General features: G+C 43.0%; 1 protein-coding gene across 1 annotated transcript in view; it reads right to left on the bottom strand.

The window, feature by feature from the left end:
* pdcd6 (programmed cell death 6) overlaps positions 1 to 24,835 on the bottom strand; it is a 141,322-nt gene that overhangs the window by 38,443 nt on the left and 78,044 nt on the right. The window contains exon 3 of the mRNA XM_039753302.1: positions 6,418 to 6,462. Coding sequence (XP_039609236.1) covers positions 6,418 to 6,462 — 45 coding nt within the window. The remainder of the gene's footprint in view (positions 1 to 6,417; positions 6,463 to 24,835) is intronic.

Below are 24,835 nucleotides of genomic sequence, written 5' to 3'. Positions count from 1 at the left end.
AGCATTCCGTCTACTTGTTTCCAGTCCCACCCCATAAATTGTCCGCCTGTCATTTTCATTCTGTCTGTTGTACGTTGGAGAAAACACTGACCATATTTTGTTTACAGTATATGGGGCCGGAAAACCCCAAACCTTTATGCTTGTTTCTGTTCTTTTGTTACAGTGGCACAGTCGTCAGGATTAAACCCGAAGAATGCCTGAAGGGCAGGATCTAATCACAGTCCTAACCATGATGATGAATGAGCTCCAGGCCATGAAGCTGGAGCACGCAGCTGCAAAGGCGGGGCTGGCAGAGACCAAGACGCAGCTGGCAACAGCTGAAGCAGTAAAGCCGGAGCCCACACGCCCGCCACCTCCTCCAATTGTCCATCTCTGAGTCGGATGATATTGAATTGTATTTAATGGTCTTCAAGAGGACTGCCTCTCGAAATCAGTGGCCAAGTGCGGAATGGGCATCCATACTGGTGCCGTACTTGAAAGGTGTCACACAGCGGGCTTATCACAACCTTCCCAAGGAGGAAGCTGCTAATTACGACCTCCTGAGGGCCCAGGTGTTCAAGTTCTGGGGCAAGATGGGGCACTGGCTAAGGCCGGATATCAACCAGGCCCTCCAGGAGGTGCAGCAGGTGGCCTGTGAGGGGTTCGTAGATGCTATGCCAGAGTACCTCGCCCAGCAGGTCCTTAGACATCCGTATAAGGATATAAACGGCCTTCTGGAGGTTCTGGAGTGCCAACTGGTGGTGAACCAAGTTGGGGGGTCAGAGAGGTCTGCTGCAGAGGCTCCAGTTAAAACCCAGGAAATGGTGCCTGCCCCGCCTCACTTTTTCAAGTGTCGCAAGATAGGACACATCCTCACCACCTGCCCGTTGAATGTGGAACCAATGGACTGCACCTGGGCCAAAGGAGAGAGGTACTGTGCTCTGTCGAATCCACTGGTTGTCCCAAATAGGGTAGAGGTGTTGGTGAACGGGCTTTCGGTTGTGCCGTTATTTGACTCCAAGAGTAATATCACTATTGTTGCTCACCGTTATGTTCTACCGCGACAGTGGGTAGATCAATAAACGAGCATGACCTGTGTACATGGGGAGACCGGATCATACAGGTATGACCTGAAAAGGTGATCCAAAACAACTGTCACTGTATTGCCCGAGCCCCCCTTTCCGTTTATATTAGGACAAGCCTGGTCGGAAAGTAAACAAGGTAGTTCAGGTACCACTCCTAAACCTAGATTGGGTCTGATTATGGATGGACAAGCCACCATCCCAGTTGCTCCCATGCCGTGCTCTTCAGCAACTAGTGATGACATGGACAACCATGGGGAAGACTCTCTGGCGATGGACCTCAACCCGGAAATGCAAACGGGTGAGGATCTGGATTGGTTAGCCGCTAACCCAGTGCTTCCACAAGATCAGTTTGCCTGCACAGATTACCAGTTTCGATTTGTACTGGCTTCTTTTAAAAGAGAACAGTGGAACGATGATTCCCTGAAGTTTGCCAGGAATGCCTTCGTTTCCATTGACAGCACATTACCAGAAAATTTCCTGCTACTGGGACTCTACTTTGTCTTAGAAAACGATCTGTTCTATTGAGTAGCAGAATACAAGGGTGAGGTTGTTGTTACTTCCGCAGACCTACCGGCGGGAGGTTTGCGAACTGACTCACGACCATCTCCTAGGCACCCATCCTGGGTCCAAAAAAACCCTAGAGAGAGTGAAACTCCATTTCTATTGGCCTGGAATCAATAAGGAGGTCTGACGTTTCTGTCAGTCCTGCCTGGAGTTTTAGCTACATCAGATACCCAGGAGGGACCGTGCTCCTCTAGTTCTGATTCCACTATTAGATGTGCCCTGTGAGAGGATCGGTGTTGATCTTGAAGGTCCCCTAGAACCTTTGACGTGTGGCCATAAATATATATTAGCTATGGTTGATTAGTGACTCGATACACAGAGGCAGTTTCCCTGTGATCCGCTAATACAAAGAGTATCACACAGGAATTACTAGGGCCTTTTTCCCACCGACTGGGTATACCTAAGGAAGTCCTTACAGACCAAAGTACACCCTTTACTTTGGATACATTCAGGGAGGTTGCCAAGTTACTCCGTATTAAGCATCTTAAAATGTCTGTTTATCATCTTCAGACAGACAGGTTGGTAGAAAGGTTCAACCAAACCCTTAAACAGATGCTCCGCAAGGTAGTCAACGCGGACGGTAGGAACTGGGACCAGCTCTTACCCATTGTGATTTTTGCCTATTGGGTGGTGCCACAAGCCTCCACAGGCTTTTCCCCTTTTGAACTTTTATACAGAAGCCAACCCCAGGGTATCCTGGACATCCTAAACGAGGGTTCGGAGGGGGAGGCCCTTCCTTCCACCAACATTTTGGAATATATTGCGCATTTATGCGATAGATTGGCTAAAATTCGACCCCTCCTAAAGGAGAACATGTCACAAGCTCAAGCAGTGCAGGCACGGAACTATAATAGAAACGCCTCCCTGCAAGAGTTTCAACCGGGGGACAGAGTGATAGTACTCGTGCCTACTTCCCATTCAAAATTGTTAGCCCATTGGCAGGGCCCTTACAAGGTTAAAGAGATATAAGGGCTCGTCGACTATTTGGTGAAACAACCGAATCATCGACCGAGCAAGCGGGTATATCACATTAACTTGCTGAAACTGTGGAGGGATAGGGAATACCTCCCTCTCCTTGGCCCAACCCTCTCCCTTTTCCCAAAAAAGTCAAACCTTAACCTCGGACACAATCTGACTTGCCACCAGCGACAGGAGCTGGAGAGTGAGATCTTTTTTTTTTTTTTATCCCGGAAGTGGTCAGTGAGGCACCAGGGTAGACTTCGCTGATTGAGCATGACATGGTGACGGACCCCGGGGAGGTAGTCAGGAAACAGCCCTATCGCCTCCCGGAGGCAAAACGCGTGGAGGTGGAGCTAGAAGTTCAATGGATGCTGGATATGGACATTATTGAATAGAGTCACAGCCCATGGTCCAGTTCCATCGTCCTCGTTTCTAAGCCAGACGGCTCCTGGAGATTTTGTAATGTCTTTCGGCGACTCAATCAAGTCTCCAAGTTCAATACCTACCCAATGTCCCGCATGGATGAACTCCTCAAGCAACTGGGGACGGTACGTTATTTGACTACTCTTGATATGACTAAGGGATATTGGCAAATTCCCTTAACGGCATCCGCAAGAGAAAAACCAGTATTCAGCACCCCTAGTGGACACTGGCAATACAAGGTTCTCCCATTTGGACTGCGTGGGGCGCCAGTGACCTTTCAGCGTCTGGCAGACAGAGTAATAAAGCCCTGGGACCTAGGAGGAGCATGTGTTGCAGGTTTATGCCGTCCTTCTGACACTAGTGAAAGCGGGGCTCCATATCAATCCCTGGAAAAGTTTTTTTTGGATTGAACAAGACCAGATATTTAGGCTACCTGGTTTGGGGGGGAGAACTAGTGAATCCACAATGTTCAAAAAATCAAAGACATCCTTGAATGGCCCCATCCGATAACCAAGAGGCAAGCTTTCTTAGGATTAGCGAGTTACTACCGCCAGTTTGTACATCGATTTTCCGAGACAGCTGCACCCTTGATGAATCTGACAAAGGGCCCCTTTTAATGTTGCATGGGATGACTTCACAGAACGGGCATTCAGTGACTTAAAGATGGCCCTCACAACGGCACCCGTTTTGAGAACTCCTGACTTCTCTCTTCCTTTTCTTCTCCAGATCAATGCTTCGGACACAGGTCTAGGCACCATGCTGAGCCAAAGCAATGATGGTGTTGAACACCCCGTTATTTACCTGAGCCAAAAACTGTTGGACCAGTAGACAAGGTATGCAGTGGTAGAGTGGGAAGCTTTGGTCATCAAGGGGGGTATCTCACCTGAGGTATTACCTGTTGGGTCGGGAATTCACCCTGGTGACAGACCATGCCGCCCTCCAGTGGATGGCTATTCACAAGGAGTCCAACCCTCGAGTCACCAGGTGGTTATTGGACCTACAACTTATTGCCGTGGTAACTTACAGACTAACACTGATGCTCTCTCCTGGGTTCACAACCACTCGGTTCGGGCCACCCGACCCGATGAGTCTGGGCTGAAGGGGGGGTCATGTCACGCACGAGTGCATATGGAGCCGCTTAAAGACCCAGCAGGCAGCATGGCATGTCGTACCAGGGGACAACGACGGGGTACTAACCTTTCTTTATTTTATCTTTAATTAAGCAGAAAGAACCAAGCACCACCTCCGTGAATTCACCCAGACTCGAAAACAGAACTCAGCCACTTCCAGGTCCCTTCGTTCCCTCCGGTCCCCCTCTGATGAAATCATACTCCCATCTACCACCACGGTTCCTGCCCAGTATTCCGTCTGCCTGTTTCCTGTCCCGACCAATAAATTGTCCGCCTTCCATTCAGTCTGTTGTACATTTGGAGAAAACACTGACCGCATTTTGTTTACATTATACGGGGACAGAAAACCCCACACCTTTATACTTGCTTATGTTCTTTTGTTACAGTGGCATAGTTGTTACAAATAAACTGCAATGTGCATTCGAGAGTGAAGTAAGAAACAAGACAAGTGGACGGCTGCTGCTTCACCACCTGAGGCCACAGGTCCGCCACTCCCTCGACTCTCTGCAGTTTGCATACTAGGAGAAGGTGGGAGCGGAGGATACCGTCATCTATAAGCTACAATGATCCCTCTCCCACTTGGACAGAAGCAATGGTGCTGTAAGAATTATGTTTCTGGACTTCTCCAGCGCCTTCAACACCATCCAACCTCTGCTCCTTAGGGACAAGCTGACAGAGATGGGAGTAGATTCATACCTAGTGGCATGGATTATGGACTATCTTATAGACAGACCTCAGTATGTGCATCTCGGGAATTGCAGGTCTAACATTGTGGTCAGCAACACAGAAGTACCGCAGGGGACCGTTACTTTCTCTGGTCCTGTTCAGCCTATATACATCGGACTTCCAATACAACTCAAGAGTCCTGCCTTGTGCAAAAGTTTGCTGACGACACTGCTATCGTGGGCTGTATCAGGAGTGGGAAGGAGGAGGAGTATAGGAGCCTAATCAAGGACTTGGTTAAATGCTGCGACTCAAACCACCTACAACTGAACACCAACAAAACCAAGGAGCTGGTGGTGGATTTTAGGAGGACCAGGCCCCTCATGGACCCCATGATCATCAGAGGTAACTGAGTGCAGAGGGTGCAGACCTATAAATACCTGGGAGTGCAGCTGGATGAAAAATTGGACTTGACTGCCAATACTGATGTTCTGTGTAAGAAAGGACAGAGCCGACTATACTTCCTTAGAAGGCTGGCATCCTTCAACATCTGCAATAAGATGCTGCAGATGTTCTATCAGACGGTTGTGGCAAGTGCCCTCTTCTACGTGTTGGTGTGCTGGGGAGGCAGCATAAAGAAGAGGGACGCCTCATGCCTGGACAAACTGGTGAGGAAGGCAGACTCTATTGTAGGCTCAGAGCTGAACAGTTTAACATCCGTGGCAGGCTCCTGTCAATAATGGAGAGTCCACTGCATCCATTGAACAGGATCATCACCAGACAGAGGAGCAGCTTTAGCGAAAGACTGCTGTCACTGTCCTGCTCCACTGACAGATTGAGGAGATCGCTCCTCCCCCACACTATGCGACTAGTCAATTCCACCCGGGGGGTAAACACTAACATTAAACAAAGTTATTGTCTGTCTGTTATACGTTCATTGTTATCACTCTTTAATTTATATTGTTCTTTATCAGTATGCTGTTGCTGGAGTATGCGAATTTCTCCTTGGGATTAATAAAGTATCTATCTATCTATCTATCATCCTCCACAAACAACACAACAGCAACAGTCATGTTCCTGCAATGGAAAACTTACTAGCCCCGAGTGATATTTTTTCCATGAAAGATAAACTTTATTAACATAAAATTCAAGGGAAATGACACAGTATTCTGCTATGACTCACAAACACTTATGATATAGGATATAAAATCTTATTTTACATTATCCTGAAAAAAAAAAACATTTCTTGGAAATTAACTGTATTGTGCTTACATAAATCAATAGTGTTATGAGGTGGAATTGTGACCATTATAACTTTAGAGTAAGTGCTGCTACTTTACCTTGACTTTTCACAGTTGGCAAAATAAAATGTTTGCTCCTAACTTCATAGGTAATGTTTTCAGCTATAGCATGTGGCAGACTTGTACTAATGCGTTTTACATTAAGATGTTGTGTGAGAATGCCAAGGCACATTTTGTTCATCTCATTTTCTGACACCTCCAAAAAACTGAGACTTGAGATCTCAAGGAATTCTCTACATATTATTATCATCACTCTACCACTCTAGGATTTCTTACACCTCCAAAAGACTGTATAATTTGAATTACACTTACAAATTATGGATCTGACTGTGGTTGGATTAAAAGGTGTCCAAGTACCTGTGGGAAAAATAAAAAAATCACTTTTAAGCATACATAAAAACAAACAACTTTAAAAATCACTACTGACAATGAATATTTAAAGCAACAAAGTCAGTTGCATTTGAAGTTGTCACCAAAAAATGATGAAACTACTATATTAATGTAAGTATTATTACCTGACAACGAAAGCAAAAATGATATACTGGTTGGAAGTCTGGAAAATGGCTGCGTGAGTTCCTGGGTAGGTTGCAGTTAAGGAAAAGACAACCCCTGAATTTATAAAGCAATTTCAGCAGCAACACTGACAAACTCTAGTTCTTGAAATGTTGTATTTTAATCAAGCACTTCATTAATGATCAAGTCAATTTTTTCTAAAAATAAATAAAAAAATAAATGCTTTATATCTTCAAACATGTACTGTTTAGATTAAATGCTGCATGCAGTTGGTAAAATAGGTAATGTACCAAGGTATAGAGAGCAACAGGACTTCCTAAATCAGTCAACAATCCATCCATCCATCCTCTTCGCTTATCCGGGGTCGTGTCGCGGGGGCAGCAGCTTAAGCAGAGAGGCCCAGACTTCCCTCTCCCCGGCCACTTCTTCCAGCTCTTCCGGGAGAATCCCAAGGTGTTCCCAGGCCAGCCGGGAGACATAGTCACTCCAGCGTGTCCTGGGTCTTCCCCGGGGCCTCCTCCCGGTTGGACGTGCCCGGAACACTTCACCAGGGAGGCATCCAGGAGGCATCCTGATCAGATGCCCGAGCCTCCTCATCTGACTCCTCTCGATGCGGAGGAGCAGCGCCTCTACTCTGAGCACCTCCCGGATGACTGAGCTTCTCACCCTATCTTTAAGGGAAAGCCCAGACACCCTGCGGAGGAAACTCATTTCAGCCGCTTGTATTCGCAATCTCGTTCTTTCGGTCACTACCCATAGCTCATGACCATAGGTAAGGGTAGGAACATAGATCAACTGGTAAATTGAGAGCTTTGCCTTAGGGCTCAGCTCCTTTTTCACCACGACAGACCGATGTAGAGCCAGCATCACTGCGGATGCCGCACCGATCCGCCTGTCGATCTCACGGTCCATTCTTCCCTCACTCGTGAACAAGACCCCGAGATACTTGAATTCCTCCACTTGGGGCAGGATCTCTCCCCTAACCCTGAGAGGGTACACCACCCTTTTCCGGCTGAGGACCTTGGTCTCGGATTTGGAGGTACCGATTCTCATCCCAACTGCTTCACACTCAGCTGCGAACCGTCCCAGAGAGAGTTGAAGATCTTGGTCTGATGAAGCAAACAGGACATCATCTGCAAAAAGCAGTGACCCAATCCTGAGTCCACCAAACCAGACCCCTTCAACACCCTGGCTGCGCCTAGAAATTCTGTCCATAAAAGTTATGAACAGAATCGGTGACAAAGGGCAGCCCTGGTAGAGTCCAACTCTCAACCGGAAACGGGCTCGACTTACAGCCAACAATGCGAACCAAGCTCTGACACCAGTTGTACAGGGACCGAACAGCTCTTATCAGGGGGTCTGGTACCCCATACTCCCGGAGCACCCTCCCACAGGATTCCCCGAGGGACACGGTCGAATGCCTTTTCCAAGTCCACAAAACACATGTAGACTGGTTGGGCAAACTCCCATGCACCCTCCAGGATTCTGCTAAGGGTGTAGAGCTGGTCCACTACTCCGCGACCAGGCCGAAAACCACACTGTTCCTCCTGAATCCGAAGTTCGACTATCCGACGGACCCTCCTCTCCAGAACCCCGAATAGACTTTTCCAGGGAGGCTGAGGAATGTGATCCCTCTGTAGTAGGAACACACCCTCCGGTCCCCCTTTTTAAAGAGGGGGACCACCATCCCGGTCTGCCAATACAGAGGCACTGTCCCCGATGTCCATGCAATGTAGCAGAGACGTGTCAACCAAGACAGTCCTACAACATCCAGAGCCTTGAGGAACTCCGGGTGTATCTCATCCACCCTGGTGGCCCTGCCACCAAGGAGTTTTTTGACCACCTCGGGGACCTCAGTCCCCGAGATGGGACAGCCCACCTCAGAGTCCCCAGGAACTACTTCCTCATTGGAAGGCATGTTAGTGGGATTGAGGAGGTCTTCGAAGTACTCCCCCCACCGACCCACAACGTCCCGAGTCGAGATCAGCAGCGCACCATCCCCACCATATACGGTTTTGACACTGCACTGCTTTCCCCTCCTGAGACACCGGACAGTGGACCAGAATCTCCTCGAAGCCGTCCAAAAGTCGTTCTCCATGGCCTCTCCAAACTCCTCCCATGTCCGAGTTTTTGCCTCAGCAACCACCGAAGCCGCATTCTGCTTGGCCTGCCGGTACCTATCAGCTGCCTCCAGAGACCCACAGGACAAAAAGGTCCTATAGGACTCCTTCTTCAGCTTGACGGCATCATGATGGTCCATCAAGTCAAAGCCACAATGACAAAAAACAAAACAAAAACAGAGACATGGGTATATAGGATATTTGGAATTATTTATTTTATGACCTGTATAATTTTGTAAAACATTATTGCATGGATGTAACATTGTTAATATTATTAATATTCATTCGCATAACATCTTGCGGTTTAAATCAGTGACCACGTGTTTCCCGTGTTTTTTTTTTTTCCCCGATCTTTCCAGTCCCCACATGTTGCTGCATGGTGGTGTTTCTTTTATACTCTAGGACATGAAGTGGAAAGAATAGTACAGAGAGGTTAGTTCAGTGCTATATGCAATCATCAGATTCAAATGTTAACAGTTCACAGACGTGTCCTTCCTACATTTATGACATATGTACCTGTTGCAATGTACACACTTCTCTCGCCCCCCACCCATCAGGTGGCCCAAAAATTTTGCCACTTTCAATCCAAAGAAACATTTCTCTTGATTGATTTGAAGCCCAGCCTCTCCAAGTGTTCACAATACCGCTCTAACCTGCTATACGTGTTCCTTCCATAGCTTGAATAGTTGACAATGTCATCTAGGTAGGCAACACTATACGCATTATGGGGTCAGAGCACTTTATCCAGTCTGAGGTCAAGAGCACTCTGGAGCAGGTTTTCATCCAGGATGTCTCTTCCCTTTACCCTGACTAGTCTCTAGATGGTTGTCCTTCTGGAAGGTTCTCCTTTCTCCACAGAGGACCTCTGACAGAGTGAAAATCGGGTTCTTGGTCACCTCCCTGACTAAGGCCCTTCTCCCCCAATCGCTCAGTTTAGATGGCCGGCCAGCTCTAGGAAGAGTCCTGGTGGTTTCGAACTTACTCCATTTACGGATGGAGGAGGCCACTGTCCTCATTGGGACCTTCAAAGCAGCAGAAATTTTTCTGTAACCTTTCCCAGATTTGTGCGTCGAGACAATCCTGTCTCGGAGGTGTACAGACAATTCCTTTGACTTAATGCTTGGTTTGTGCTTTGACATGAACTGTCAACTGTGGGACCTTATATATACACAGGAGTGTGCCTTTCCAAATCATGTCCAATCAACTGAATTTACCACAGGTGGACTCCACTTAAGCTGCAGAAACATCTCAATGATGATCAGGGGAAACAGGATGCACCTGAGCTCAATTTTGAGCTTCATGGAAAAGGCTGTGAATACTTATGTACATGTGCCTTCTCAATTTTTTTATTTTTAATAAATTTGCAAAAATCTCAAGTAAACTTTTTTCACGTTGTCATTATGGGGTGTTGTGTGTAGAATTCCGAAGAAAAAAATGAATTTAAATTCATTTTGGAATAAGGCTGTAACATAACAAAATGTGGATAAAGTGATGCGCTGTGAATACTTTCTGGATGCACTGTATTAAATTAGGTAGAATTTTCCCAAATCGATTGTGTAATTGCACAATATACTCTAATATACTGCTGAAGGGAAGAGCCTCTCCTTCCCATCCTTCTATCAAAAATATCCAAAACTCCCTGAGGTTGTTGTCCATAGAATAATTTAAATGGTGAGAACCCTGTAGAGGATTGAAGGACTTCCCGACAGGCAAAGAGCACGGGGGGAGGAGCTGATCCCAGTTCCTCCCGCCCCCACTGACCACCTTGCGAAGCATTTGTTTGAGAGCCTGAATAAACCTCTCGACTAGACTGTTGGTTTGAGGATGATACACCGCAGTCTTTAACACTAGAATTACCAGAGCCTACGAAAAAACTTGTAACTCCGTCCCACCTTAAATCGCTTCTTAAATCCCTTCACACCTCTCCGCCAGCGCCCTTTGTCTTCTAAATGTGCTGATAAAGAGAAGCTAGAGCAGCCGTCTATTCCATCCCACCACCAATTTAGAACGTGCACGAACTTCAGCTTGATTGAGTATCTGGGAGTGAAGTGGAGTTTTAGAGTGGAAATAGATCGTTGTTTGGAACACACGCATTTCATGTCTGTTCCGTTTCTACAGTAATCTGTGTCAACACATTGTTAAAACAGAAACGTTTTTTATATTCTAGTAGTAGATGACAAAATGTAGGCATAAACTATATAGTGTATGAAGCCTGAAGTCCAAATAGCAAAGAAACATTTTCACAAGAATAACACAATTGCGCTTTTATTCAAAAATATAACCGCAGAAACAAAAAGCCGCCTTAACATGCGACATTGGCAGCAGTTTATTGAAACTGCCTCCGTGGTTCAATAGACTCAGCCCCCGCTTGGGAATCAAGAGGTCACGAGTTCAATCCTGCGCCCCTCCGTTTTGAGAAGTAAACTGCTCTTAGTCTTACTGTTTTAGAATAAAAGCATACATTTGATTTCAGTCTGTAACAGCCGGTGCAATTTATGATCCTTGTAAAGGTTAGCTTTTTTTTTTTATTCACTTTTCATTCTCTCAGTCGCGTTCAGAATCAATCCATACAACCCCATCTGACACGGCTGTTTTCACTAAAGACGCGCTATAGCTCTGCAGTGTACCACGATGCATACTAATGTCCCCCCCCAAAAGGGTTCTGACACACAGACGCTGGCGAAGCTGCCTTCTTCGTATCTCACCGTCACTTGCTTTTCATTTTATTCAGTTTTATTGAGTGTTCCTGCCAGTCCCCGCATGTTGCTGTATGCTGTTTCTTTTGTACTCCAGGACATGCAGAGGAAAGAATGGTAAAAAGCAGTAACTTCGGCGCTATATGCAATCATCAGACACTCCCCATCTGCCCGTGTCGTTCAAACACAGGAACATATATTGGTGTAAAAGTATAACAAAAGTGCACTTTTATTCAAGTGCACTTTTTCCATCGCCTTTTCCTGTAAGAAGCAATGTACACACTTCTCTCTATGCTGTGGTTTCTATTACACACCTGAAAGAAAGAGACAATACATGTGAAAATATCCAGCATACAGCAACATGCGGGACTGGCAGGAACACTCAATAAAACTGAATTAAAAGAAAATCAAGTGACGGTGAGATACGAAGAAGGCAGCTTCGCCAGCATCTGTGTGTCAGAACCCTTTTTTGGTGCGTTAGTATGCATCGTGGTACAACGCAGAGCTATAGCGCCTGTATTCTGTTTTTTGTACTCCAGGGCATGCAGAGGAGAGAATGGTAAAGAGCAGTAAGTTCGGAGCTATATGCAATCATCAGACACTCCCCATCTGCCCGTTGTTTTGTTATACTTTTCAATACTTTTTATACTGCTCAAACGGGCATGCTCAAAAATACACGTAATGCCACGAAAAGTGCACGAGACACTTCATTTCGCAAACAAAACAAGTGCACTTTTATTCAAAACTACCTGTATAACCAAGAAAAAGAAAGCAAGTTACAGTAGGCGATTGATACGACAGCTTGCATGGTGCAATGCTAAGAAGTGCTGATTTTCATTCCGTGCTATATAAAATCATCACATTCAAATATTAACAGTTCCCACACACCCAAGGACCGTCCTTCCTACATTTACGACACGTGTACTTGTTGCCGTGTACACACCTCTCTGTGCTATGGTTTCTATTACACTGAATGAGCACCTGACACTGTACTTTCTTCCCTGGGGGAAGGTCCCGCATCAGAGAATTTCCAGTTCCTGCATAAATTCACACCCGATCTGACGCTGTTCGTTTTCAAATAATATTGCATTAGTGCGATTATATTTTCACATATATTGTCTCTTTCTTTCAGGTGTGTAATAGAAACCACAGCATAGAGAGAAGTGTGTACATTGCTTCTTACAGGAAAAGGCGATGGAAAAAGTGCACTTGAATAAAAGTGCACTTTTGTTATACTTTTACACCAATATATGTTCCTGTGTTTGAACGACACGGGCAGATGGGGAGTGTCTGATGATTGCATATAGAGCCGGTTACTGCTTTTTACCATTCTTTCCTCTGCATGTCCTGAAGTACAAAAGAAACAGCATACAGCAACATGCGGGACTGGCAGGAACACTCAATAAAACTGAAAAAAAGAAAAGCAAGTGACGGTGAGATACTGAAGAAGGCAGCTTCGCCAGCGTTTGTGTGTCAGAACCGGGGGTGGGGGCAGGCGTTAGTATGCATTGTGGTACACTGCAGAGCTATAGCGCGTCTTTAGTGAAAACAGCCGTGTCAGATGGGGTTGTATGGATTGATTCTGAACTCGACTGAGAGAATGAAAAGTGAATAAAAAAAAAAAAAGCTAACCTTTACAAGGATCATAAATTGCACCGGCTGTTACAGACTGAAATCAAATGTATGCTTTTATTCTAAAATAGTAAGACTAAGAGCAGTTTACTTCTCTCTTGATTCCCAAGCGGGGGCTGAGTCTATTGAACCACGGAAGCAGTTTCAATAAACTGCTGTCAATGTCGCATGTTGAGGCGGCTTTTTGTTTCTGCAGTTATATTTTTGAATAAAAGTGCAAATGTGTTATTCTTGTGAAAATGTTTCTTTGCTATTTGGACTTCAGGCTTCATACACTATATAGTTTATGCCTACATTTTGTCATCTACTACTAGAATATAAAAAACGTTACTATTTTAACAATGTGTTGACACAAATTACTGTGGAAACGGAACAGACATGAAGTGCGTGTGTTCCAAACAACGATCTATTATTTCCACTCTAAAACTCTACTTCACTCCCAGATACTCAATCAAGCTGAAGTTCGTGCACGTTCTAAATTGGTGGGGGGATGGAATAGCCGGCTGCTCCAAGCTTCTCTTTATCAGCATATTTAGAAGACAAAGGACGCTGGCGGAGAGGTGTGAAGGGATTTAAGAAGCAGTTTAAGGTGGGACGGAATTACGTGTTTTGTCGTAGGCTCTGGTAATTCTAGTGTTAAGTGCTTTATTTTAAGTAACTTGGCAGTCTCTCTGACTGTCTCCGAGGTAAAAGGCCGCCCCACACAAACACCCCTAAAGGTTCCCGTGCAATAGTCTTAGACGTGTTCGAGCGCAAGGGAACAGTCTCCAGATATCAAGTAGCATAATCCATAAGGACTAATATGTATTTATATCCTTGGGCCAAGGGCTCGAGGGGTCCTACTAATGCTGGGCGGTACGACCAAAATTCTATATCTGTATTTTTATAAATTATCCCGGTATTCAATGGTATTTTTTTTCCCATGCATGAGTGGATGGATGGTAACCACATTTTCCACTGCAATTACTGCAGTAGACTGGCTAAGAATAACCTATTCCACTATCATGAGAATTGTATATTGTACTAAAAAAACATTTTAATGTGCACACAAGTATTAATACTTGGGGATCCTCGGGTGAGGATACAGTTCCGTTTGTACAACAGTGATGTAACCCAAATTTTGGTGTAAGTCGAAACACACCTTAGCCTAAGTCACTTCACAACACAACTGCCAAATTATAATCTAGAACATAAAAACACAACTAAACCACATAAAAAGGAAAAGGACATAAATATACTATATTGTACACTGTATTGTAGTAACAGAAAAAATGCCAAAAAATGAGTGTAAAAAAATTCCGTATGACGCTAATGGCGTAAGCTGAAACATTCACGTATCAATTATTTTTTTTTAAAGTTTTTATGGGAGTGAGCGTTGTAAACTTGAAACGTCATATGTCGAAATGTTGTAACCCGAGGACCCCCTGAAAAGGTTTGAATGGCCACATGAAGAGATATTTTTCAAAGGGGTGGCATTAATGAAGAGAAGGAATCACACTGCATGGCAGATGCAGTCAAAATATAGAACCTTTTTATTGAATGAATTTTGCAAAAAATTTAAACTAAAATTTTGACAATATATTTTCAACCATCCAAAGAGGCATTTAGACTTAGTAAAATATTCAGAGGTGCTTGTCAAAAGTTTTATTGCACTGAACATGTCTTAGAAAAGGAATAAATAGTAAATATTTTTAGTAAACCAACTGCACTTTCTGTTAATGTTAACAATCTCTGTCCACTGACACGTTAAAGTGACTTTTTAAACAACTTTACCATCATTAAACTGCACAATATTTAAACTAATAAATTATAATAAAATAAATAATACTGCAACTTCCAGTAATAATATTACTTCAAGCCCAGGTGCATTACGCAGTATTCACCAAATAAAAATAAAATAAAACAAGTGCAACTTTGTGATGACATCTTTACCAACTGAACCATCATTAAGGAAAATTGCATTAATATGGACCGTGCTTCAAACTAAGCTTATATACATAAATTATAAAACTGCAACTTGCATTTATGATGCTATTTATGGTATAGCCCTACAGAATCGTTTTAGGGCAACGGTGAAGATAATAAAAAAGGACACAGGGAAGAAAAAAAAAAAAAACTATATGTCGAGAATAAAGTATTCTCGTCATTATCGTCAAGAATAAAGTCAACATGTCGTCACACTATTACACAGTACCCAGGTACATTACACTGTATTGGAAAATAAAATAAAACAAGCACAACTTGGCTTGCATTATTACCCAGTAGTACAGAAACATTATTCACAGATTTGAACTTAATGGTCCATATCTGACCTTTTAAAACGAAAGTATCTCCAGGCAACAGACAGAATGTTTTCTGTACATTTTCACCACGCAATACCTCCATTACTGCATGTACTCCGTTGCATGCCTATTTAGTGGTGTAGCAGTGAAAAAGAGCCCCCCGCACAACACCTCTGCTAACGCATGTACTCCGTTGTATGCGTTTAGCAGTGTAGCAGTGGAAAAAGGTCCCCCCTTAAACAGTTTCCCGCTGCGCAACATTCCAAACATTGTTTAGGCAATTTAAACCGATGTTGCGGTATAAGAAAAATCCATATCATAACAAAAATTAAAAACGGTTTTCAGTATGAACCAGTATACCGCCTAGCACTAGGTCCTACTATATTGATACCAATATGTTCGAATGGGACATCTACAGTGGTGTGAAAAACTATTTGCCCCCTTCCTGATTTCTTATTCTTTTGCATGTTTGTCACACAAAATGTTTCTGATCATCAAACACATTTAACCATTAGTAAAATATAACACAAGTAAACACAAAATGCAGTTTTTAAATGATGGTTTTTATTATTTAGAGAGAAAATAAATCCAAACCTACATGGCCCTGTGTGAAAAAGTAATTGCCCCCTTGTTAAAAAATAACCTAACTGTGGTGTATCACACCTGAGTTCAATTTCTGTAGCCACCCCCAGGCCTGATTACTGCCACACCTGTTTCAATCAAGAAATCACTTAAATAGGAGCTGTCTGACACAGAGAAGTAGACCAAAAGCACCTCAAAAGCTAGAAATCATGCAAAGATCCAAAGAAATTCAGGAACAAATGAGAACAAGGAATTGAGATCTATCAGTCTGGTAAAGGTTATAAAGTCATTTCTAAAGCTTTGGGACTCCAGTGAACGACAGTGAGAGCCATTATCCACAAATGGCAAAAACATGGAACAGTGGTGAACCTTCCCAGGAGTGGTCGGCGACCAAAATTACCCCAAGAGCGCAGAGACGACTCATCTGAGAGGTCACAAAAGACCCCAGGACAACGTCTAAAGAACTGCAGGCCTCACTTGCCTCAATTAAGGTCAGTGTTCACGACTCCACCATAAGAAAGAGACTGGGCAAAAAAAACAGCCAGCATGGCAGATTTACAAGACACAAACCACTGTTAAGCAAAAAGAACATTAGGGCTCGTCTCAATTTTGCTAAGAAACATGTCAATGATTTCCAAGACTTTTGGGAAAATACCTTGTGGACTGATGAGACAAAAGTTGAACTTTTTTAAGGCAAATGTCCCGTTACATCTGACGTAAAAGGAACACAGCATTTCAGAAAAAGAACATCATAGCAACAGTAAAATATGGTGGTGGTAGTGTGATGGTCTGGGGTTGTTTTGCTGCTTCAGGACCTGGAAGGCTTGCTGTGATAGATGGAACCATGAATTCTACTGTCTACCAAAAAATCCTGAAGGAGAAAGTCCGGCCATCTGTTCGTCAACTCAAGCTGAAGTGATCTTGGGTGCTGCAATGGGACAATGACCCAAAACACACCAGCAAATCCACCTCTGAGTGGCTGAAGAAAAACAAAATGAAGACTTTGGAGTGGCCTAGTCAAAGTCCTGACCTGAATCCAATTGAGATGCTATGGCATGACCTTAAAAAGGCAGTTCATGCTAGAAAACCCTCAAATAAAGCTGAATTACAACAATTCTGCAAAGATGAGTGGGCCAAAGCCAAAATTCCTCCAGAGCGCTGTAAAAGACTCATTGCAAGTTATCGCAAACGCTTGATTGCAGTTATTGAATTAGAATTAGAATTAGAACAATCTAGACGAGAACAGGCCATTCAGCCCAACAAAGCTCGCCAGTCCTATCCACTTGCTTCCTCCAAGAAAACATCAAGTCGAGTTTTGAAAGTCCCTAACGTCTTACTGTCTACCACACTACTTGGTAACTTATTCCAAGTGTCTATCGTTCTTTGTGTAAAGAAAAACTTCCTAATGTTTGTGCGAAATTTACCCTTAACAAGTTTCCAACTGTGTCCCCGTGTTCTTGATGAGCTCATTTTAAAATACAAGTCTCGATCCACTGTACTAATTCCCTTCATAATTTTAAACACTTCAATCATGTCACCTCTTAATCTTCTTTTGCTTAAACTGTAAAGGCCCAGCTCTTTTAATCTTTCCTCATAATTCAACCCCTGTAGACCTGGAATCAGCCTAGTCGCTCTTCTCTGGACCTTTTCTAGTGCTGCTATGTCCTTTTGTAGCCTGGAGACCAAAACTGCACACAGTACTCAAGATGAGGCCTCACCAGTGCATTATAAAGGTTGAGCATAACCTCCTTGGACTTGTACTCCACAGATCGTGCTATATAACCTAACATTCTGTTAGCCTTCTTAATGGCTTCTGAACACTGTCTGGAAGTTGATAGCTTGGAGTCCACTATGACTCCTAAATCCTTCTCATAAGGTGTACTCTCGATTTTTCGACCGCCCATTGTGTATTCAAACCTAATATTTTTACTTCCTATGTGTAATACTTTACATTTACTGACATTAAATTTCATCTGCCACAAATCTGCCCAAGCCTGTATGCTATCCAAGTCCTTCTGTAATGATATAACGGATTCCAAATTATCTGCTAATCCACCTATCTTGGTATCATCTGCAAACTTAACCAGCTTGTTACTTATATTCCTATCTAAATCATTTATATATATTAAAAATAGCAGCGCCCTAGCACTGACCCCTGTGGAACACCACTCATAACATCGCCAGTTCTGATGAGGTTCCTCGCACCATCACCCTCTGCTTCCTGTGTCTGAGCCAATTCTGCACCCATCTAAAAACATCACCCTGAATTCCCACTTCTTTTAACTTGATGCCCAACCTCTCATGTGGCACCTTATCAAATGCTTTCTGAAAGTCCAGATAAATAATATCATAAGCTCCACTTTGATCGTATCCTTTGTTGCCTCCTCATAGAATTCCAACATGTTAGTAAAACACGACCTCCCCTTCTGAACCCATGCTGACTGTTCAGAATAACTCCTGTCCTTGTCATGTGTTGCTCAATCTTATCCTTAATAATTCCTTCCATTAATTTTCCTGTGATGCTTGTTAAGCTTACTGGCCTATAGTTGCTTGGATCTGCCCTGTCACCCTTTTTATATAATGGGATGATATTTGCCATTTTCCAGTCCTTTGGAATCTCTCCAGTGCACAGTGACTTCCTAAAAATGTGTGTCAAGGGTTTATATATGTACTCACTAGCCTCCTTAAGAACACGAGGATAAATATTATCTGGGCCTGGTGATTTGTTTGATTTTATCTTATTTAATCTGAGCAGCACTTCTCCCTCTACAATTTCCAAATCCCTCAGTACCTCCTTAGTAGTTGTGTTTACCTCTGGCAGGTTATCCACTTGCTCACTTGTAAACACCTCAGAAAAATGTAAGTTTAGGGCATCTGCTATTTCATTGTCTGTATCTTTTAATTCCCTTTACTATTCCTGATGAACTTGACCTCCTCCTTAACTGTTCTTTTACTACTAAAATACTGAAAGAATCTCTTGGGGTCTTCTTTCGCCTTATCTGCTATATTCCTCTCCAACTGTCTTTTAGCCTCCCTGATATCCTTCTTAATGGTTGCCCTCATTTTCTCATACGCTGCACGGTTCTCTTTGCAGTCATTAGTCTTATATGCCTTATACAGCAGTTTTTTCCTTTGCAACTTCTTTTTTAAATCTTTATTAATCCATCGTGGAGATTTTTTTAGTTTCCTATTACTTCCAAATTTAGGTATGTTAGGTATTGCTGCAAAGGGTGGCCCAACCAGTTATTAGATTCAGGGGGCAATTACTTTTTCACACAGGGCCATGTAGGTTTGGATTTTTTTTCTCCCTAAATAATAAAAACCATCATTTAAAAACTGCATTTTGTGTTTGCTTGTGTTATATTTGACTAATGGTTAAATGTGTTTGATGATCAGAAACATTGTGTGACAAACATGCAAAAGAATAAGAAATCAGGAAGGGGGCAAATAGTTTTTCACACCACTGTATCTGGGGAAAGGGAATCAGAGGAGCCTGGTTCTTCCTAGGAATTTGCCGTAATTGACACTCTGGACAAGAGATGTAAAAATGGCAAACCTCCTCATTAATTCTCGGCCAATAAAATTGGAGCCTGATACACTCTGAAGTCTTTTCGGTGCTAAATGGCCTCCTAGGAGGTGGGCGTGCGTCACTTCACAGACCTGCCGCCAGTACGTTCGTGGGATTAACAACAACTTCCTCACCTCCCCCTTCATGCTTCGCCAGTCGATACAACAGGTCATTTTCTATTACAAAGTGAGGACCCTGTGGCATGGGCTGATGGGTGCATTGGCCATTGACGAGGACAACTGCATTTTTTGCAAATTTCAGGGAGTCATCATTCCACTGCCCCCTTTTGAAAGAAGCTGGAGTCTCTCTAAACTGAAAGTGTATCTCTGAAAGAGGGTCTGGTTTGACCTCAATGGGTGGGGAGTCACCCGGCTACTCGAGGCGCGGGCTGATGATGTATCCATCTGTGACAGCCCAAGAGTCTCCCCATCCAACTCTGGGGCTTCCGTATCCCTCTCTGCCGGCTCATTACAAGGCATGGAGACAGCTTGAGCGGGGTCATCCTCGTCCATAACTAGGCCTAAGTTTCAATCAGGAGTAGTCAGTAGTACACCACATTTATTATGAGACCAGTCCCACCCTAGAATCACTGGAAAAGCTGGCTTGGGGAATACCACCATGGGGAATTTTTCAGCTATCTTACCTGGCTGATGAAACACAGGGGGGATTTATATTTATGGACTTCTCCAAATATGCAAGTAATACTGGTCTTTACTTTAGTCCATTGTCGCGATAATACATATCGGCAATCAAAAATGGATGCGATATAGTCAGGGGGTTGGTAATTGCACATAAACAGCATCTTTTCCTCCACCTGCATCCCTCCTCGTTAGGTTACATGCCAATCGGCCCGGGGACTTCGGAACAGGCTCCAGTTTATACGAAAGAGACTTATTTTGTAGGATGTAATGTCACTGTGCTCTGTACAAAAATTATTTTATAAATCCACTCACATGTATAGGCCAGGCCAAAGTTAGCACACAGGGGCTTCTAAGCATTTGGAACTGCTAGGCAAGCATCTGAAGAGAGAAGGTACAACTACGAAAGTGGGCATTGTACTATTTATGTTTGTTAGAGATGAAATGGAATCCTCTCCTTCCCTTGTTTGGAACCTAAGTAAGGGCCTGCACGTGAAGGAACCAGTACAGTATATAAGACTTGGACAGCAACCAAATTCTTTGAAGCCGATGGACGGATGGGTGATATCGTCATCTGTCCTGAAAACCCTTCCAGTGCAGCGACGAAAAATAGCAGACTATATAGATCAAGATCCCACCTTGGTAATGTTTTGCTATGGCTTCCTGTCTGTAATGCCACGTAAATCGTCATTAAAGAAAGCCAAGTTATTTTCTCTTATGCGATTTTTACCAGCGTATCACTATGGGAGAGGTATCGCCTTTTATTATCATATTTATATAGTTTTCGGTTACTTAAAACGCCGCAATTACAAAAAGAACTTAGTCCACCTAGGGAGCTAGCGACCCCTACAGGAACAGTTTAAGGTGGAAAAAAAATGCATAAATGCAATCAAGAAAAGTCATGCACAGTGGAGAAAGGATATGCTTAATACTTTGAAGAAAATTGCCTGCATTACAACAAACAATTCAGCAAATATAATATCAGCTGTAAGACAACTGGGCTGACCTTGGCTTAACTGTTTTGGCCAGAAACTTATTGTTACTGTGCCCAGCTCTCCAAATGCTGCTAACATCAAAAGTCACAAAGACCGCACCCATGCAAATAAAAGCAGCTTTGAGCATTTTATGTGGTGGAGATTAATGAAGAGAAAGGAGCACTACACTGGAAATTGTTATGTTGTTCAGTATTGGTGGAGTACTTGTAACAATGATAAACTTGTATGGACAGAAAAGTTAAGTCGTCTCCCACAGCCTTAATAATGGTAGGTTTATAATAGGGCTGCAACGATTAGTCAACGTAATCGACGACGTCAACTACAAAAAATCATCGACGCACATTTTTTATTGTCGACGCATCATAAACAGAACCTTCAATAGAGGTTCCAGTCACAAAGAACCACATTGGTTTTTGTAACTGCGATGCACTACATGAAAGTCTGGGGCAGTATAATTTGTTATTGTTTGTCAAGACTGCACAAAGTCCTACCAACAAAGAAGCACGTCTGAGTAGAAGAAGAATGTAGAGGAAAATAAACATGGTTGCAATGGTGAGTCAGATAGGGGAGGGGGAAGGAGATGGAAAAAAATTGAGACAGAAACTTTCTAAAGTGTGGGAACACTTCACCGAAAACGAAAAAAAAGCTGAATGTAGATTATGCAAAGCGAAGCTTTCTTTTCATGGCAGCATCACCATGATGCATAAGCATCGGAAATGCAAGCATCCTGGAGCTGTAACGACATTGTCTCTTGAGTGGTAAGTTTTACCGAGTAAAGTTAGTGTCACGTGCTAACGTTGATGTTTGTACTATAATGTTTACATGAAGGTTTCGACAATGATAGTTAACCCTTAAACCGACAAATACTTGGGGGTTAATGCGCCCCTGGACACCCAGTGTTCTCCCTAGCGTCTTTTAGCCGGGCACTCCGCCCGGATAATTTAGTTGAGTGCCCAGCTGTCATCTCACATGACATTGTGAGATGACAGCCGCAGATCTGCAGGCACAGGCAGATCTAATGATCTGCAGAGATGGCAAGGGACGAGCGGGCGGGTGGGCAAATATTGCTAAAGCTAATAGCATGGATGAGGCGGAGCACATTTCACAAGCAAAGAGTATGGGGAGGTGGGGTTTTGAGAGCGGGCTGTACATGGTAATAGCGGAGTGTAGCAGCCTAATGCAGTAGCAAGGAGTATGGAGAGGTGGGCAGGCGAGACGGGGCAGTACATGCTAATAGCAGGAGTGGAGCGGCACTTCACAAGCAAAGAGGATGTGGAGGTAGGCGGGCAAAAGGAGCACTGATAAAATAAAAAAAAGTCTAGTGGAACCAGCCTGACAGATATCAGAAAAAAGGCATCAGAAACTGATATCTCTGTTCTCAGCATCAGCGCAGTCTGTATAGTGCGACTGTGGGTACAGCAGCTCTCTTCTTTTACAGTACATAGCACAGTACATATATATATATATATATATATATATATATATATATATATATATATATATATATATATATATATATATGTATGCACACAGTTATTTAAGCATTAGGTGTGTTCTGTGTGCAAAAATCCTTGTACCACTCACTGTGGTTCCTGTTTAAAATGACCCTATCTGCCGTTCTTATATTTGCTCATATTTGGACCTGCGTCCATATTGCAAAATCCTTGCAGCAAACACTGTGTCCTGAGCAAAAGATTTGTCACTGAATTGCTGCGGGTTTTTTTACGGAAGCGAAAATACGGACAAAGTGAAGAAAAAAAACTATATGATGAGAATAAAGTCGACATGTTGCTACATAACTTATGACGGGGTTTGAGAAAATCTAGTAAATTAAACATTCATTTTAAGATAAAGTTTAGTTTACGATGTTCTACTTTAATGACAATCTATGAGAATAAAGTCATGTTGAATTTAATCCGAGATAAACGGTGAGAATAAAGTAGAAACGTCGAGAATAAAGTGTAAATGTCGAGAATGCGTACTTGCCATACTGCAAGTGTGAACTGAATATCCAACAGGCTCTCCCTTTCCCACTCAAAAGTCTTATTCATAGGTACTTTACATTTTTTTCAAATGTTTTACCAACATGAGCAAAAGAAGTGTTCACAAAACAACACTGCTCAGTTATTTCAGAAAAGAGACATCACAAACTAATAAATGTGCGGCGTCAGCTCCACATGTGGCAGAGGATGGTCCATCAGGGGAAATCTCTTCAGCACACACTCTGCCAATTGATAAATCTAATCACCGCTTATCCGGCATAAACAAACAATGGTTTAAAGATTTTAATTGGCTAATGGTCAAAGAAAATGGTATGTGGTGCTCATTGTGCAGGAAATATTCAAACAAACGCCCCCCCCCAAGGATGGAGTTACCTTGGAAACACATGCCATGCACAAGAATTCAAAAAGAAAGCTTGCTGGACCATGAAAAATGTAAAACGCACATTTAGTCTTCTGCTGAGCTTTTAGGAAAGAGCAAACTGGAATTGGTCAAATTGAAAGACCTACATCTGTGTTAAATATCTTAAGAGAGGTGCCTTTGTGGGAGCTTTAAGATCCATGCATTGTTTGGCAAAAAATGAGTTGCCACATACGTTGTTTGAAAACCTGTTGGAACACTGTAAAGAAATAAGTTGTTCCTTTTTACAACATCGCAATGTTGGTAAAAATGCACATTACACCTCTGAAAGAATAATGCAAGAGCTGCTGGATGTCTTAGCATCAGAAATTAAATCTAACATACTGAAAAATATACACACAGAAAAGTTTTTCAGTATTCTGTGTGATGAAACCACAGATATCTCAGATGTAAAACAATTCATTATTTACATGAAGTATGTTTGCCAGGTCACTAAAGAGGTCAGAGTTAGTTTTGTATGAACCCGCAATATGATGGACGGCAAAGCGGAGACTATAACCAACACACTGAGTGAGACTATAACCAACACACTGAGTGAGACTATGGACACTCTAGGCTTGAAAACCGCTAATCTGGTTGGACTAGGGTCAGATGAATTGGCTGTTATGATTGGGAAACAGAAAGGTGTGGCAAAACCGCTTAGAGATAAAACATCTGGACTCTTGGTCAACTGCCACTGTGTAAACTGCCAATTGGCCCTTGCAAGTGCCCCAGCAGCAGCTACTGTACCTTATTTAAGAAAACTGAACATCTTAAGGCAGCTATTCTATTTCTTCCTAAATTCTTCAGTTAGGATGGCCGGTTTAACGGAAATTCAAAATTTTCTGCAGATTAAGCTGAAAATGGCCAGTGACACTAGATGGCTGTCTGATGACTTTGCAGTACAGTCACTACAACAGTGTATGATGAGTGATCTCCTTGGGGGGGCCCAGATCCTGGGGACTTTGATTATGGGAAAGCATCAGACAACTGGGCCTCTAGGAAGAAAAGCAGAATAAATATTTAACTGAAGACACCTTCTGCATATGCAAGTTGGCTTTGAAGAATATTTTTTAATTTTTCATCATTAGGTTTCCCATACCTTTTTTTTTCATTGTTTTTACTTTTCTTCCCGACAGCGAAAATACTTGTGCCTCTTGGTTTATGTCATAACAATTGTTATTTAAAAATTTTTGTTAGGGTTGCAGGATCCTGAATTGGTTATTTTTAAAATGTAATAAAAATATTCTGCCGCAAGTGTCAAACCTTAAAAAAGAAAGCCATATTAAGCTTTGGAAAATAAT

This window comes from Polypterus senegalus, chromosome 5 (genome assembly GCF_016835505.1).
Source record: "Polypterus senegalus isolate Bchr_013 chromosome 5, ASM1683550v1, whole genome shotgun sequence".
NCBI lineage: Eukaryota > Metazoa > Chordata > Cladistia > Polypteriformes > Polypteridae > Polypterus > Polypterus senegalus.
The sequence above is the reverse complement of the archived record's forward strand: the minus strand, read 5'-3'. Positions and strand labels throughout refer to the sequence as shown.